Source organism: Phaseolus vulgaris, chromosome 1 (assembly GCF_000499845.2).
Source record: "Phaseolus vulgaris cultivar G19833 chromosome 1, P. vulgaris v2.0, whole genome shotgun sequence".
Classification (NCBI taxonomy): domain Eukaryota; kingdom Viridiplantae; phylum Streptophyta; class Magnoliopsida; order Fabales; family Fabaceae; genus Phaseolus; species Phaseolus vulgaris.
This window is the reverse complement of record NC_023759.2, coordinates 8,142,140-8,161,466: the sequence shown is the minus strand read 5'-3', so window position 1 is coordinate 8,161,466 and position 19,327 is coordinate 8,142,140. Positions and strand designations below refer to the sequence as shown.

Sequence of the window (19,327 nt, the reverse complement as noted above, 5' to 3'; positions counted from 1 at the left end):
TGAAGTAGGGGGACTTGAATACAAAATACTTCCATTCGATAATTAAATGGAGAAGCATAAGGAATGACTTCAGTGGACTAAGAGACAAGGGCCAGTGGTATGACGAGCAGGGTGCAGTGAAGGAAAAGGTAAGAGATTTCTTTAAAGAAAGGTTTAGTGGAGAAACTTGCCAACGCGTTAGGTTAGATAATGCAGAGTTCAACAGGATCACAGAAGAAGACAATGCTTCTTTTGTATGAAGGATAACCAAAGAGGAAATAAAGCATGCAATAGGGAGTTGTGAGAGTGATAAAAGTCTGAGCCCTGATGGCTTCAACTTCATATTTATTTAGTTTTACGGGGAAGAGATTAAGGTTGACATCATAAGAGTTGTTCACAATTTTGAGGAAGACAAAAGATGGCCAAAGGGAATGAGTTTAGACCTATTTCTCTAGTTGGATGTTTGTATAAAATTATGTCGAAGATCTTGTCTCTGAGGTCGAAGAAAGATTACACAAGGTCATATATGTGAGGCAGTCTGTGATTTTGAAGGACATGGGGTTAATGGATGGTGTTTTAGTAGCAAACGAAGTCTTGGAGGAAGTGAAAAGGAAGAAGAGTAGTTGCGTTTTCTTTAAGGTTGATTATGAAAAGTGTATGACTCAGCTATTTGGGATTTTATCTACTATATGCTAGAAATGTTAGGTTTTTGTGGGAGGTGGATTGGATGGAAAAGAGCATGTCTTGAGTCTTCATCGATGTCTGTGTTAGTAAATAGGAGCCCTGATGACTTTTTATGGCAAGTGCATCGCGTTATTAGAAATAATAATGTGTCCCTAAGGACGGATATCGAAGCCATAAGGAACAATTGAATAATCAAGTAAAATATTCACTAAATATAAAACAGAATAATAAAAGTGTGTTGACAATTGCTATGATGACAATGATTAATAAGAAAACAAGTCAAAGAATTTGTTGCTTCAATTGGAATAATAGGGATTGGGTTTCATCTTTCTCACTTGGTAATATTGTATCCTTTGATTGATATTGATGCGCGTATAAAAATCATTTATATCAATTCCTCGCATATAAAATTATTAAGATACTTCCTAAATATCGATTCCTCGCATATTTATAAAAACAACTTATTATTAAGATCAGACGTTGATAGCAATTAACACTTCAAATCTATTCTTAGCATTCGAATATGCTAGGCATTATCATTTGGGTTAGAAACTTATAAGTACTTTCCAATCAAATCTAAATTTCAAGATAAACATTACTAACAAAATGATAATACCAATCATTAATCTAGGACAAAATATTATGTTTAGATATCACCTCAATACATAAGAGTTTGAATAGATTACTCCCAATCCCAAAGGATAGAATTAGCCACTCATGATGACTATTACACTCAAGGATAGCATGGAAAGAAGATTTAGGATGTTTCTCCTTGACAACTGCCTCCTCTAATGTTTTTCACACCTCCTATTCACCCAATTGGGATACAAGTCACTCAATGGTGTTCTCCTCTCAATATTGCACACAAAAATTGTGCCTCCAACCCCCTATCTAACCTAGTTTAATTGGGCTTAAGTGGATTCTCGCTCAAGCGAGAATGGGCTTGCTTGAGCGAGAAAAACATCGTCTAACCCAACTTCACTTGTGTTATCTCGCTTGAGCGAGCTCCCTTGGTGGTGAGATGTCTCTTTTGTGCATTTGGGCAGCTTTGGTGAGTGTTGATGCATTCCAACTTTCTCTTTTTAGCTTTGTATATTTTCCTTTTGCCCAATTATCTCCATTCTCTTGTAGAAACCTGAAATTAACACAAATTTGGGAATAAAATGTTGTTATTCAATTTTAAATCACAAAATATGTAAAAATGTATAAATTCATAAATTAGGGGTTATTTTATACTTATTTTAGCAATTAACACTCATAAGTGTCTATATTTTACTATGAAATATTACTAAAATTTAGCACTTATCAAGCCCCACTCAAGAATTCAAGCTAAAGAAGAGGTTGAGACAAGGAGATCCTCTAGCACTGTTTATTTTCCTTATTGTGGCGGAAGGTTTAGCTGGGTTCGTAAGGAAGGCGATAGAGAAAGATTTATTACAAAGTGTGGAGATCGGAGGCAGAAGCACAAAGGTCAATATGCTCCCGTACGCGAATGATATATACGTTTTTTTTCTGCAAAGCGAAAGAACAAAGCGTGTTCGTTATCAAGGTTATTCTAAATTCCTTTGAATTAGCATTAGGTTTAAAGGTTACTTTTCATAAGAGTAGTGTCAGAGGGGTGAGAAGTAGTTATCTTTTGCTACAACAATTTGTGGCTATTTTGAAAGGGTGGTGAGTGAGGAATAGATTAGGGAGATGGAAAGACAAGTTTATCTCTATGGTATGACGATTTTGCTTGATTAAATATGTGTTATCCGCTCTTCCCATTTTTTACATTTCTCTGTATACAATGTCGACTACGAAAGAATTAGTGAAGCTACAGGGGAACTTTTTGTGGGGATGAGGCTCAGATAACAGGAAAATTGTGTGGGCTTCGTGGAAAAAAGGTTTATGAGCCAAAGGAAGAAGGAGGGTTAGGAATGGTAGCCATAAGACGGTTTGATACTGCTTTGTTAGGAAAGTGGATTTGGTGGTTAGGGTATGAGAAGAAGGGTTTGTCGAAAGAAGTATTGGATTCTAAGTATGGAGGATGGAGGGATCTTCGGGTTCAAAGGAATTGCATATCAAAATCTCTTTGGTGGAGGGACTTGAAGGAAGTTTTGTCTCTTGAGGGTTGGAAAGACAAGTTTGAGGATAATTTTAAATGGGAGGTTGGGAACGGGAGGGAGATAAGGTTATGGAAGGACAAATGGGCGGGAAATACAACTATCAAGGACAACTTTCCGAGGTTGTTCTCCATTTGTTCTAATAAGGAATCTTCCCTTTGGCAAGCATGGGAGAGGACAAAAAATCTATAGTGGTCTTGGAAGTTGGAATGGAGAAGGAACTTGTTTGAATGGAAAAAGAATCAGGAACAACAGTTGATGCATCTTTTGGGAGAGTAGAGGATAATGGTGGATAAGGAGGATTTTTGGGTTTGGAAAGATGGTGAGACAACAATTACACGGTCAAATCTGCATACAAAATTCTTAAACAAGATGCTCAAGCGAAAGAGAAGGATATGTTCGTGGGTTTTTGGAGGATAAAGGAACAACCATCATCTCATCTCACAACATGGAGGATTTTGGAAGAAAAATGGTGACTAAAGTGAATTTGGTGAGAAGGGGGTATGATTAGTAATATTTGTAGTATGTGTGGGGAGGAAGAGGAAACTACGTCTCATCTTTTTTGTACGTGTAGAGTTGCTTGGCTTGTGTGGTTTAAGTGCTTCGAGTGGACGGGGTTGGCATCGACAAATTATTGGGAGTCAAAACAACATTTTTTAAATTTCAAGATGGGTGGTGTCAATGAAAGGGTTAATCAGACCTGGGGTTGCGTGTGGATAACAGTTGTAGGAGAATTGTGGGAACATAGGAATAAGAGGATTTTCAATAGCGGAAGGATATATCATAATGAAATTTTCACTTTAGCGCAGTTGAAGGCTTGTTCTTAGGTAAAGTCTAAAACATGCGGGATATGTTTTTCCTATTCTGATTGGTGTATTGAGTCTCTAGTTTGCATGAAATCTGTAAAAAACTATAAGAAAGTCTAGTTGATGAGTAGAGGGGTTTTAATGGTTCAATTGTAATAGTTTATCTTATTGTTGCTTGGGTAAGGAGGTTGGAGGGAATGAGACTTAGGCTAATTTTTTGTATAAGGATTGAGGTATTCCTGAAATACTTCTTAGTTATTCATTATTTTTTGCTGATAAAAAAAAAAAGTTTACCACTTAGCCACCATCACTAAAAGCCTTTGTTTGCCACCATTTTTCTGGATAAGTTCCTCTTTATCTTGCTTATTATTTTTCCTGTTACAATATTTGATTTTCTACTCACTAAATCACTTGGATTCTATTCTATGCATGGTTTTTTTATCATCTTTTCATTTCTTTAGCAAGTGTGAAATCGAGGTCCTCCAGGAATAGTGTCCTCCATATGCTTTATTATTCATCATTCATATTTGTCACGTAGCAGACAATAACAATTCTATAAAGTCATTCCTCCTTTATTCATTTAGTGGTTTTATTATTATATCATGTGAAATTGATTCTATTGTCTTTTTTTCTTAATCTTTATGTGTAATTTTGTTATAAAAAAGGATCAATAATAAAATAAGATAAAATCATATAAAAAAACTCTATATAATGACTAAAGCCTCTACAGCATGCAACAACTAATTTCTTCAGAATATGTATTCTGCAAAATTACTCTCCTAAAATTAAGACTTAGTTACCATATATTTCAGCAAGATCAGCTCTTCCAGATTAATAAGCAAAGTACTTGTACTCAACCCTAAGAGAGGTTGGTTTTCTTCTTGACAAATGTAACTTTGGAGATTTGTGTCTTGCTTGGCCTTCAAAATATTTTTTGATCTACATCATTGTTGTAAACTCCCAAATTGTGATGCAGTTAAAGACAAATAACTTTCAGCCCATATACTAGTGTCCATATACTAGTGTCATTGTTATATTTTCTTGTCTTTTTTTTATGAGCAATGAATAAATTAAATTAAGAGGGATACTTCAGGTATTCCAACCTGTTTACAAAAATCAGTCCTCCATATGGTTTAGAACAAGATAACCATTAGATGGCTTATCTACATCATTACACACTCCAAAGAAGATTACCCTACACTACAACAACAGTTTGGCAGCACTTGCATCCAATTTGCTGCACACACCTGAGAGTAGAGCATGGACTGAACTATAGCCACAAAGGATAACATTCAAAGGGTGCACCAGCATCACAGAGAGCTTAACAAAATGTAACAACAATCAAACCAAGAACCTATGATGCATCACTTAACAACACCATGATGCACCATCAATCCTCCATCACCCAGCCCTTACCGTGGCACACTTCTCTCCATCTTTGCCATCACCTTGAAAGCTAGCATTGTGCTATCTTGTGAAACTCAAATCAAGCATTAGACCCTCCAGCATCAGTCCACATAACAACCACTACCTCTGCAGAATAAGTCATACCAAAAAGAGCCACTTGCACCCTATCTCAGCAAACTGTAACCAACATGTACCAAACGTTTCCCCTTAATAATTCCCAATGAGGCAGAATTATTTTAGATGTTGTCAGTTAAAGCCTTACACGTCTTTGCAAGGGCAACTATATGAAGTGGTAAATGATCAAACTGTCCCAGTGTAGTGTCCACGAATTCTGGAGGTCCTGGTGCAAGTGCAAACCACATCCTGCCTTACCATAGTCTTCCCCTGCATCCAGCACCTTACCCACTTCGTCCAACAAGAGCACCAGAGGCATAACAGATTTAGAACACTCCTTCCTGAACATGGAATAGACTCCACCATCGACTACAGGCCAACTCTTCACCATTCAGTCAACACAGAATTCACCCCTAGCTTATCTCTAAGCAATATTAGACCAAGAGCTGATCCAATTTTCCTTACAAAAGGCATAAACAAAAACCAGCAACCAAACTTTTAGTTGCTCCAAACTTGTAGATGATCCTGCATAAAACCAGCAATCACCCAATTCCAACAGATAAAGTCAGCAACCATCGGCTATAGCTTCACTCTAACTACCTTAATAACACAACAACCAAACTTATAATTGTTCCAAACTTGTATAAGATCCTGCATAAAACCAGCTAGCACCGAAACACCAACAGAAGAAACCAGCAACCACCTATTAAAGCTTCACTCTAACTGCCTAATATTTCACTAGGCCAGTTAAGTTTCCACTTGTTTTCACCTTTCAACAACTATTTTGGATTCACCAAGGGGAATATTAATAAAGAGAACACCCATATCACTTGATATAGATCATTACTTTGTTCTTTGCAGCCCTAGAAAAACTCCCCTGGATCTGCGCCTTGTGACTGTTAAGCTAAATTCAGTAACACTACTCCACTTTGCTTCAGACACAACCAAATATTGATCTCCATCTCAAACGGTGCAGAGTTGTTAGCAGAACAGATAACACAGTTTAAGTCAGATGGTCCAAACCTCCCCATAGCAGCACCATACCACCACACCAGAGAACTAGAGAATCATAACAGATGCAGGGGACATCAGCTACACATTGCACCTAAATCACAGCCTGCATCGTTGAGAAGTTTAACAAACATATGGTTCAAGAAGGTTTTCCATCAGGCCTCTCCTTTATCAGCTCCAACCATCTCCCTTAAAAGTATCAATAACATGTTATCCAATGTTATTTCTCCCAGCAGCAGCAACAATACGCAACATCAGAGCACAAAGGTTCTGTCACCAGGCATTTATACCTTGCTGCAGCTGCCTAAGATCCCAACAAGCATTAGAATTACTTCCTTCCCTTCATTAACTTTATGGCCAAAAGTAGTCCAGTGCCCCTCCCAAGATCCAGGATTTTTACTCTCCCTCTCTGTTCACTCTTGGCAACCTGATCTCGGTTCCCTCACCTCGTTATTCAGGTTCTCTAATCAAACCACAACCTCTCCATATACAGGTTCGCACTCAGCTACCTTATGCTATATATACAAGTGGTCGGATTAAGCATCCAATCCGCAAAAGAGTAATTGAGGGAGGACTCCCTATACTTCATCCACAACCACGACTTAAGTTGCGCCATCTACAAAATCTCTTCAGCATCAACTACTCCTTGCTTGAACAAAATAGAATTTCTCTGATCCCAAATACACCTTACAATAGCATCCCACACACCTTTCAGGACCAGATTTTGCTTACTGCTGGCTTGTGCTATATGAAAACTCACAAAATGGTCTCTTATGTCATTGTGTTGGACAAACAAGAATCCTAACCATTTGAGGCATAAAGACCAAACCTGTTAAGCATATTTGCACTATATAAATAGGTGATGACATGATTCCTCCTTATCTTGACAGAGCACACACACTATTGAGTTCATCTGAACTCCTTTTCTACTTAGACTCACCCTTGTTGGGATTCTATTTAAGAATGGCCTCCAAGCTGTCATCAACATATTGGGAAATGCTTTAGCTTTCCAAAGGTACTCAAAGGCATAATGGTGCGTAGCTCCGGGTCGCTTTGCTAGGTGATTATATGCTATGTTGACGGAATACTTATCCAGTTCCTCCTCCCCCCACACTCGAATATCACTTATGTTTTTATTTACATTAGCCCTCAATATGTAGTCCAACAAGTTTTCTTCCAACTCGGTTTCCCACTCAAATCTATCTCGTCTCCATTCTAACCTCCACCTCCAGTATGTGCCTTCCCACTCCCCTACATCTTCAACCTTTTGCACTTGATTTACCGACAAGGAGAACAGTCTATGGAACAAAGATTTGAGGCTTGAGTCCCCAATCCGCACGTCCTCCCAGAATCTAACCTTATCTCCCCTACCTAGTTTCCACCGTACTTCTTCTTGAAACCACCCATCACCACCTCCCTCCATACACATCTTGACTATGTCTCTCCACCACCACGATTGATACTTCACTGGTAGATGGAGGCCTTCTAGCTCCACTCCATACTTTGATTCCAGCACATCCTTCCACTTCCCTCTCTCTTGAGACATAAACCGCCATCTCCATTTGGCCAAGATAGCAAAGTTGAACTTTCTGATGTCTTTGAGCCCCAAACCACCTTCCTCTTTCGGTTTACATAAGTTTTCCCAGCTCACCCATGATATTGGTATTTTCTCCTTACCCCATCCCCACAGGAATCTCCTTTGAATACTTATGATACTTTTGTAAACTGACTCCGACGCTTTGAAAACTGATAGATAAAAGAGAGGAATTGCAGTGAAAACTGACTTAATTACACATATCTTTCCTGCCATTGATAAGAACCGTCCCTTCCACACACTTAGCCTTGTCTTTAGTTTGTTTACCACAGGTTCCCAGAATGACTTCTTCCTTGAATTTCCTCCCACTTCTAGACCCAGGTATTTGAAAGGTGTTCCCATCTGGTTACAATTCAAACCCTTAGAGTAGCATAGAAGATTGTTACTCTGAACATTAATACCCGCTAGCTTTGATTTGTGAAAGTTAATCTTTAGACCTGAAGCTAGTTCAAAGCCCCTTAAGATGGACTTCATTGTGACCATTTTGCTCCATGACTCCTCATAAAAGAAAAGAGTGTCATCCGCAAACTGAAGAAAAGATACCTCTACCTCCTTGCTTCCTACCTTAATCCCAGATAGGAGGTTAGCTTTTACTGATTGTCGTACAAGGCCTGCAAGGCCTTCTGCGAATAGAAATATGGTGCATTGTCTTTCTTTGCTCTTTTGAACATGCATTATTCCTCTTGTTCTGCATCTTTTCTTTGCACCAATCCTATACCCCCTTTTTCCTGACCAAAATAGAGTAATGGCTAGCAGTATGTGGTTGCTGCCAATATTCTAATTCAACAAACAACACTACCTCTATATCAACATCCCATTATTTAGAATTGTGACAGATTATGTACTTGTTGGCTTTGATTAAATAATTCTAACAAGGGGCCTTTATAAAGAAAAGGAACAAAAAGTAATTTAATATTAGAACCTATAGAGACCCTACTATGTGGCTGAAGAACTTGGCAGGATGTAATTATGTCTGCTGTTATTGGAGGTTGAGATAGGCAGCAATAGCCATCAAGCTCAGGGTGTGGAGGTTGCTGCAAGTCTCTCTTAAAGTTAGTAGTCAAGCTGGTGGGAGGATTTAGTGGTGTTATGGTGGGTGTGTAACTGCTAGCAGCCCAGCACAATAATAGTAGTAGAATGGGGGCTGGTGTAGGTTGTTTTATGAACTAGCCTTATTCCTTCCTGTTTTGGGGTGCCTCTTGGAAGTCCTAAAACATGGTTTGGGTTGTGTAAAGGGTTGGGATACCCCTCTTGTATCCCCTTAATTTAATTTAATTCTTTGTTGATAAAAAAAAATAGAGACACTACTATGAGTATTTGAACTAGATTCATATCTAAAATAGTTTTATATTTTAGACCATTTGTAAACATATTTTCGCGCACAAGCACAAGTTTGGGTAGGAGAAAACAAATTTTTTTTAATTCAGGTTTGTAATCCATACCCACCCTATTTTTTTTTTACTAAAGATTTCATCCTCATCACATATTACAGTTCTAAAATTAAATTTATTTATGTGATTCCAAATTTTTAACATCACTGCAACTGACATAGATTTCCATTGTTTATTGTTTAATCTTGGACAGATTAAGTGGTAAAACTTTCTAAAGACAGAGTTATGCATAATTTCTATCCCTGAAACAATTCCAAACTTTAGTAGCTATATTACATTCAAAAAAATAAATGTTGAGTATTCTTTGCCTGAAGTGATAATGGATTTGTGTTCATTACCACTCCTTTTTTTTTGCAGAGCTTAGTGTGAATTCTATTCAATCCTACTGTCCATAAAAGTTCTTTTCAATTTGGGAAAACACATGTTTTCCACATTACACTTAAAAATTTCTCATTATCACTTGCACTGCTATTGTGCAGAATTCCGTATGCAGACTTAATTTATTTTTCTGATTTTTCCCCTTTCCACTACCACCTATCTTTTCTATTTCTATGTGGCTTAATATTTTTTAAATTTATTTTTATTCCACATCCAATTATTTTTATTCCAAATTCCACCCTGGGCTACACTTACTTCAGTTTCGTTTCGAATTCATAAATAACCATGGCTACTTTTCAACCATTGTTATCCTATCATTCCACGTATCAGTCCAGAACCTGATTTCCTCACTTTTTTCTAAGCATCAATTTATATTGTTTTCAAACTAGTTTTGACCATAAGTATCACTACACACATTCTAGAGATCCATCTACTAAGTGTAGATTCTGAAGGTGAAGGATTTATAATGCAATGTTCACTCCCTAAACAATAAGTGCTCTAAACATCAGATATAAAATATTATCTAAGGAAGACTATACACATTTAGAATATAAATTCTCTTTGTAAGCTTTGTTTCGCATAAAATGTTGTGTCTTCTTCAACTTCAAGGCCTGAGTGTATGAAATATATCATCCGGAAGGTATTGATTCAATTCCATTTTATGTTTACACCTACACTTAGAAGGCAGTAAATAGGGGTTACATAATAAAAAAACAAAGACATCATATAGTAAAAATGGTTTGCATATAGTAAAAGTTTGCATATATCAAAAACAGGGGTACAACTAGAATGAACAGGGGTACATATAGTAAATAAAGTTTCCATATCTTTCAAAATGGGTACATTTAGGCAAAACACGGCTGCGTATATAGAAATATGGGTACAAAAAGTAAAACAGTTTGCATATATAAAAAGCGGGTAGAGGAAGAAAAACAGTTTGCATATATGACTAACAAGGGTGCAAATAGTAAAAATAATTTGCATATATGTGAAACAGGGATATATATAGTAAAACAATGTGCATATATAACCAATAGTAAGAACAATGTACAAACATAATAAAAAAGGGTACAGATAGAAAAACCTGATTGCATATCAAAACAAGGGTGCATGTATTAGAAACAGGGGTTCATATAGTAGTTTATATTTTGTAATATTTATTTTACTCATTAATTTATATTATGCATTACAATTTATGAAAAAAAACACCAATTTTAATATATTTGAATTCATATTTCTTATCATGTTTTACAGTAAAAAAAAAGTTAATTATTTAAATTCAATTCATTACGTCATTATATAAAGTATGTCACACAAAAATAGAACCAAAAAAAAAACTAAAACCTAGAAAATATTAATTTTCAAATTATTAATTTTGAAGCAAATAGTAAAAAATAAATGGCCTTGTTTGAAATATTCATTCTTGTCAAACTTCCCCTTCTTAATTAATTATGTATGCATCCTTCTTATGTGTTTCATCTCATCACCCATTTACAATATCAATGTTTTCTAATAAAAAACACTAAAATCTCAATCTTTTTAAGTCCTTATGAAAATATTTTTCATTTTTCATGAAGTTTATTTTATGGGAAACAACACTGATTTTAGAAAGAAAAACCAAACAAATTATACACAACAGTCATAAAATAATTAAATATGTACCTATACAAAAAACGAAAATATGTGGTTAGTATTCAAAATCAGGGTATGCAATTGAAATCACTTACTGAACCGTCATGAGAGGTTGTGTCCGAGTGTTGAAGAGAGGTAACTATGCAAGATAGAGAACTTAGTAAAGAGAAGATATTTTAGGTTGAAGAGAGGTAAATATGAAAGGAATTTGTTTAGCATTTGTAGGAACACAATGTTCACAAATACTATCTCAATATAATGTGGTGGTTGTATATAATAAACTACCAAAGCAAATTTGTACCCAGCTATAACACCACAAGTTGTACCAAAGTTTCACTACCATTCACGTGTGAGAATCTTTGCATCAAGCCTCTCATCTAAGGCTACCAAATTTTTTCCTAGTTCATGCAGTTGATTCATTGCCTTGAATTAGTGTTGAAGAATGAGTAAATACAACAATTGAATCCAATTCCATGGAAACAAACACATAGGTTCAACTTCACGTGAACATTGAGATATAGAAATTAGGGAAGAAACATTCTAAGGATTAGAGAAGTCGTGTGTAAGCATCACAACTTTTGTGTTATGAAATCGTGTGACCACCTCACGAATTTAGTCTAGCCAAGTGGTGTGAATACCTAATCACTTCATTGTTATGAATTCGTTGATCAGTTCACGACTTTGCCTTTATAATGTTTAATTGGTTTTAAATACGTTTAAGGTTTTATAAAATTTATGTTACGAGAATGTAATTTGTGGGAGTTCTTGTATTTTGATGACCTTAAAATGTATTTCCAAAGTTACAAAATTGAAATACAAGTTGTTGTAATTTGAAATTTGAATAAAATTAAAGTTTGTTATTGTATTATTTATATTAAATATTATGTTTAGGAACCTTACACCTTAATCCTGCATGAATGAGATCCATAGTTATGGTCAATGGTTGTCATCAATTTATTGAATGAATTTTCAATTCAAGACATTTCTGCTAATATGTTAGTCACATACTAATCTGTTACTCATACCTAATTGTATCAACAATTGTACTCAATCAACTAATACTACTCATTGCTCAACTTTTAAATGTTATATTACAAAACACAAATTGCATTCTCACCACACGTCTGAAGGAGTTCAAGATCATCCATTTTTTTTTTGAGTTCATACAAGAGTCATTGACATAGTTCAACACCAAATCGCATAGGTAAATTTGTTTTCAGGTATGAAGTTATGATATAAGCTAACCATATATGTCATTGTCATAACAATTTGGTCAGGACAAATCCTAGTTTAATTGCAAAGATAAAAAAGTCATTATGATAATTCTATTACATACAAAAAGTATGTATTAAAAAAAAACACTATTGCAATAGAATTCGAGGATTGGGATGACTCATAATCACCTACCCAAATGGCAGCATGTTGTACAAAACTCTTATGTGAACAATTGTTGCAATTGTATAAGAAGAAAGAAAAGAATATGGTTCTTTCAACTGTTGCATGTATATGACACACCCCAACCTAATCCATGCCTCATCAGTGACAGAGGATCTTTTTAAGATTGGTTGGGAAGCGAATGGGCTGTAACCAGTGTTTTGCCTTCACCACATTACATTGAATGATTTATAATTTGATTTATGAACTTGTACTAGGTTATGAAATGAAACAACTCACTCTTCAGGCCATGTTATCCCGTATGAGAGCTAAATTCCAGCATTCCACTTCATGGATAAATCATATAGCACTAAAAAAGTGGACTTGGACTTATGATGGCGGGAAAATATACGAGCATTAGGCAATTATTCTTGTCGCATGCATGAATTCAATTTTGAAGGGAGAATGATCCTTTTTTTTTATCAGCAATGAATAAAATAATTAAGGGACACTTCAGGGGGTGTCCCAACCCTTATACAAAAACATCTACAAAGATACCAAGCAGAAAGATAAATACAAGCACAGAGGCCTAGATCTTTGTCACTTGCTTTTTCAAAACCAAAGAGACTAAACTTAGTCTCACAGAAAGCATATTACAGCAGGTTGTTTTATATGAAAAGACAAAGCTTTAAACCCAAGAAAACCAATCAACATAGGCAAAAGTGCTTCAGATCTGCATAATTTTCAGGTTATGCAGCATAGAAAGCTATTGCCTGCCATGACACTTGTTTCTCCAACAACTCCATTAACCTTCATCAATGACCCACCGAGCCTACAATTGGTATAATCTTCAAATCCCTAACCCAACCAGGGCAACAAGAACCAACAAATTCCATGAATCATACTTCAGCACTTCCAGACTTGTTCCCTAGCAAAATTGAGTCGTGTTGTTGTTTTTAGTTGGTTCTTATTAGAAGCGCCTTCCCTTTATCACAGTAGCAATATTTGTTTTGACTAGAGTTAGCAATTGGAATGCAACCAAAGCTTATTCTTACTAAGGCATTTTTCTGGCCCCTATCTTCTTATACAGTTCCTACATCTCCAGGTTTCTTCCAAGAGACAACCAAATGGCTCTATAATTTTACATATATGCTCTCTCAATTTAGAGCTGAAACCGAGTTAGTCCAATAACTTCCTTATCAATTTGTATTGTTGTTAAAATGACGTTTGAAAGAAACAAATTAATGATTTATTGAACAAGGGACAAAGGTCATGTGTTCCAAAAAAAAAATTTAATCATTTACATAATAAATTCAACCAATTACATCATCTTAATGAAAAAACAAGGTAATAAGTCAAACAGGTGGGCACAAAAAGATTTCGACAATTGTTATTCTCTAAGTCAAAACATCTGAGTATGGCAATTGTACTTATTCCAAGAAGCGATAAAGACAAGACAATTATGCATTCTGTAGTTATTTTTATTAAGCGTTAACAAAAATGGTTTTCATAAATAAAAATATAGAAAAATAGTTAAATTTTGTATAATTTGGATTTTATAAATAGCAGTATAGAATGATTCCGTAACGAGCATTAAACTGTTAATAACAAGGAAAATGATAGGTTGACAACTTTTGGAGTTGTATACAACCTTTGATGTGATAGGTTTAGAAATAAATATATATAGTAAAGGGTAAATTTGTAATTAAATGATATAAAAAAGTATTAAAATAATAGTATTGGAAGTTGTAATGTGGTTGTATAAAAAATTGGGGTTGTCCATATATCATTGCCCTAATAACAATGACTATGTTGCAATTTATTTTCAACTACAATGACGTTTTTCGGAAGAAGGAGAAATTGGTTCAATGGGTTGTAGTGTAGGGTTATAGGGAAACCCGAAAGCAAAAGAAGTTAAGATAGAATTTGTTAAAACTAAAGTTAAAAGTTTAATGCGTCAAAATTTGTCGAAATAAATAATCTGTTAGATATTTTGTTTTTTTTTTTGTAACTGCACTTAACTGCAATTTTTATTTGTTTTTTCTATTTTAATTGTTGAATAAATATTTCTAAGTAACTGTTCTTAAACTTTAGGTAAAAACATTTAAGAGTTAGTTCCTGCAAGCATTATAAATGTAATTGTTAGCAAAGATAATGGATATCTTGCTCTATTTTATTTCACTTAATATATTTTTCTATTTCAGTATTTTATTCCTTTTATTTTGTTGTCTACCTTTTATTCATCAACACCAACAATTGGTACCAGAGTTTTCTTCTTGAGGGATCTGTGAGGACACTAGAGTGCATCAATGGAAAGCGAGTCAAGTTTTCCAGTAATGGCACCACCAGTCTTCATGAAAAAAACTATCTGATGTGGGCAGTTTGTATGGAGACCTACCTAGAAGCATTGGATCTATGGGAAGCTATAGAAGAAGACTATAAAAAAATTCAGCCCCTTCCAGCAAACCCTATTGAGGCCCGAATGAAATCACAAAAGGAGAAGAAGACAAAAAAAATCAAAGGCAAAAGCATGCCTATTTGCATGAGTATCTTCCTGAAAGGCAAATTAAGAGTATGTAAGTGTTGAACCTCATTAGAGAAAGGGTTCTAGACATTGCAAACAGAGTAAGATTGCTTTTGTTTGATAAAGACTCCCACATTGTTGAAAAAATGTTGGTCACTGTTCCTGAAAGATTTGAGACTACCATAACTACCTTGGAAAACATCAAGGATCTGTCCAGAATAACCTTGGCAGAGTTATTAAATTCTTTACAAGCACAAAAGCAAAGAAGGGCTATGAGGGAATCCGTTACTGTTGAGGAAGCTTTACCAGCCAAACATGAAGGTGGTTGGAGAAACAAAGGTAGCAAGAACAAGCAGAACCAACAAAAAAATGGAGAAGTTTTTGCACAAAATAACAACAAGATCCAAAGAGAAAGTTCCAAGAGAAATTATCCCCCTTGTAAGCATTGCAACAAGTTGGGTCATCCACCGTTTAAGTGTCGTTTAAGTGCTGGAGAAGACCTGATGCTAAGTGCAGCAAGTGCAATCAACTTGGGCATGAAGCAGTCATTTGTAGAAACCAAAGTGAGCAACAAGATGTAGATGCTCAAATTGTAAATGAGGAGGAGGATGAACTTTTTGTTACAACTTGTTTCTCCAGGAATATAAGTGCTTCTTGGCTAATTGGTAGTGGATGCACAAATCGTACAACTTATAAGAACTTTTCAAGGGGTTGAAGCCTTCAAAAATTTCAAAGGTCAAGATAGGCCATGGGGGTCACATTCCAGTAAAAGGAATAGGAACCATTGTTGCAGCAACACATTCAGGTACTGAAACCATTACTGATGTGTTATATGTACTTAACATAAACCAAAAAGAATTTAAGGTGTTTTTTTTAAGATAATTATTGTTTGATAAAGGATGTAACAAGACAAGATTTGTTCAAGGTAAAAATGAGAGGCAAAAGTTTTTCAATAGATCTATTTCCAAAAGAAGAGACAATATTTTCACTTAATATATTTTTATATTTTAATATTTTATTCCTTTTATTTTGCTCTCTACCTTTTTATTCCTCAAAACCAACATAATCAAAATGGTTCTAATTGATTAAAAGTTACTCTAACTTTCCTTATGCAAAGTTATCAGGAACCAAATAACACAAGCATATGGTATTTATGGTTTCAAGGCAATATATTCCTTTTTTCAAATCCATTGCTCTACAAGAATTACAGCTAATAATTTCTATCTGCCAAGTAAATCAAGCGACACTGTGTTATGAAAAAAATGAAGATTTACAAGGAATATTATTGAGGGAAACATAACTAACAGATGATCATCAAGGATGTTAGATGAAAGAAATGCAGCATATATGTGCCGTAGAATGTTTGGAAATAGATTTTGCAAGAGGAATTGTTACTAATAAATTTATCCTGTCCAACGAAGAGTTGTTAATCCAACATCTTTACAAGGGTCTGCACTGTCATCAGACCAAGATCAATGAATCTAAAACTGTGATATTGTTTTGTAAGCAGCACGTGAGACGAATCCTGAAAACAGATGTGCTAAACAATGATGCTTTCTTCAACTCCTCAGCACTGAAATGTACAGTTAGAGAGAGATTGCTAACTACAGTTTGAGTCAACATTAGACCTTTCCATCTGATGTAGGAAGACCATCACTTTCCGCGGTCGAGGAAGAAGAAGGGGTGACAGAATTTGTGCCTTTGGAGGGAGAAGAGGAAGGAGAAGGTAGCTTCTTTGGCAACATCTGTTCCCAGTATTCCTTTGGTAATCTTGATCCTTCTGAGAGAATAACAAAAGCAAGAAGAGTCAAAAGCAAGCACTGGTGCCTCCAAGACCCTTTCATGATTGTGTGCAGTGTTACTCTTACTGAGAAATGCAATGAGCCCTCCCCTTTGGCTCTGAAAATAGCAGCTTTAGAGATCTGGTAGCAGACATGTTCAGTAATGTAGGGAGCTCGCCAACTTGTTTGTTTGGGAAAGGGTGTGTGAATGGCAGACAGGTAGGTTTTTGATAATCCAAAGTGGTTAAGCAGGCCATGCTGTTGATCTCATTGTCCAATACAATAATAGAATCCTACTGTGCATGTGTGTGGAATATGAACAAATGTAAAATATTCACTTCTCTTTACGAGTTGGATACTAATATTTAATTCATTATGCTTCTTTTACCACATATTTGTTGTTGTCAGAGTCGTTCGAAGTTTAACTGGCACTTGTTGCATGTGTACAAGAGTTTTTCACTAACTTTGTATTTATTCATTATGTATAGGGATTTGTTTTCCATTGATAGATGATCATATCTGCTTCTGGATCTCAAAATTAATTTTAAACCTTATTTTGTGTTTAGTGAATAATTTGTTATATAGCACAGGAATAATAGAGGCTTTATGAAACCAAAACTGCGGTTGTTACCATGAAAATTTCTTGTAGGACATTAAATTATAGATACAATAATGAACAATGATGCAGTGATGCTGGGTTACTTTAAAAACACATATTTGTTATTAATTAAAGTTTCATCATGGAATAGGTTAGCTAGGCCAAAGTCTGTGTCTAGTATTATTATTTACAAAATTCAATCATGCAAACATGAGGGGAATGATCTTTCTTCTGCAGCTTCTTATAGCTCAAAAGCTAAAAGTCTCAAGTTCACTAAGAAAAGCATTTGATTGAGTCCACCAAAAGTCCACCCAAATGTAAAGCATCTTTATATTTTGTATCTTGTTTACCCAACAAAGGAGTGAATTAAGTATAAGAAAGATACTGAGACATCCATGGTGTCAGTTAAAAGTGGATATTCTTTAAGATTTCAGTGCAAGGTACCCCTTGATCTGTTTGAAGGGTGCATGTATATCAGGGATATACATTTCATGAACAAAACTATCCCACTAAAACTATATATATGATACTAATTTCTATTATAGAAAAAAAATTATTAAATAAAAATAATTTTAAAGATAAAAAATATTTAATTATTATATTAATTAGATATTATTTTATAGATTAAAAAGTTATTAATATTTAATATATTTTCTACTAATAATATAATTTTATACACTATTTTTTAAATTGGTATATATTAGGTAGTTTTAATTATTTATTATTTTATATTCTAAAATTAATGGTTAAAATCTTACCAATTAAAAACTTGATTTATCAATTTTTATTAATAATTAAAATTATTTTAAATATTAATAATTATTTAGTTTATAAAATAATATCTAATTTAATCAATATATTAATTATTTATTTTTTATTTTTAAAATTAATTTTTATTTAATAATTTTATGGTCATGATGAAGTGCATGTCTTGAAATTCATTTCAAAATAGAAAAATTTGAAAATGAAAACTTGACCTTCATAAATGATTGTTAAATTTGATGGAAACAAGGAAAATAGTTTGAATATTATTCAAGTACTATTTTTAAACCTTGCAAAGTTTATGAAGCGAATGTAACAACTTTGTTGTATAGAAAACGATGATTGAAAGATTGTCGGGTTAAAGCCTCAGTAATAATTAGTTGCGCAGTTGGAAGGGTCACATTCTTTCTCAAACTGTTTTTTTGTCTCCCGCACAACCACCGTCACTTATTAAGTCTCTCTTACATTTTAAACTCTTAGCAATGGATTTGGACTTGAGTACGAGCTCACATTTTAAATTTAGTCTTCTTCCTTTTGGAATGAGATCAATAAAAATCTCCTCCGTAACCAAAGTTTTAAATTGCAGTTGCTTTCAAATAGTAGATATTGTGAAAAATTAAAGAAAGAAAGCAATTTTGTGAAACTTCTAAATTAAATTTTAATATTATTATTACAAAGTGGAGTTTAAGTCTAATTCAACTCCATTTAAAGTCCATTTCGTAATATGATATCAAAGTCATTTAAAACTCTATTCTAGCGAATGTTTGTCGGACTTATCAGGTCACCCACTATCGGACCGTTATCGGACCACTCATAATATGTTATCTCACGCACGAGCTATCATGTTCGGCGTGAGGGGTGTGTGTTGAAGATCTCACATCAACTAAAGATTAGAGTATTTCATTGTATATAAGTAAGTGCAAACCTCATCACATGAGTCGGTTTTATGGGGTTGAGTTAGGTTTAAAGTTCACTTATAATATTGTATCAGAGTCATTTAAAATTTATCATATCGAGTGGTTGTTGGACCTATCGAACCACCAGTAATAATTATCGTAGTTGGGGACCATAATTTCAAATTAGTAGATAGTTTATGCACCAAAAATCTCGTATTGTTTAGTAAGAATTACAAAGTTTATAAACTTTTACAATAATATTCTAAAATGTTATACAAACAATGACTTTTA

The 19,327-nt window shown here is 34.6% G+C and overlaps 1 protein-coding gene across 1 annotated transcript; it reads right to left on the bottom strand.

Moving 5' to 3' along the window:
• Window positions 1-6,722: 6,722 nt before the first annotated feature.
• LOC137815474 (uncharacterized) lies at window positions 6,723-8,375 on the bottom strand. The gene is made up of 2 exons (XM_068618591.1): window positions 7,047-8,375; window positions 6,723-6,935 (listed from the first exon to the last, which is right to left on the bottom strand). The coding sequence occupies exons 1-2, from the start codon at window positions 8,373-8,375 to the stop codon at window positions 6,723-6,725; spliced, it is 1,542 nt and encodes a 513-aa protein (XP_068474692.1).
• Between the last annotated feature and the right edge of the window lie 10,952 nt (window positions 8,376-19,327).

Bases quoted from the DNA above. Each gene is read 5' to 3' on its own strand.
- LOC137815474 (XM_068618591.1), bottom strand. From the start codon at position 8,375: ATGCATGTTCAAAAGAGCAAAGAAAGACAATGCACCATATTTCTATTC. The intron at 6,936-7,046 runs GTGAGTCTAAGT...TATGCTTAACAG, and splicing joins TAAATAGAATCCCAACAAGG to GTTTGGTCTTTATGCCTCAA.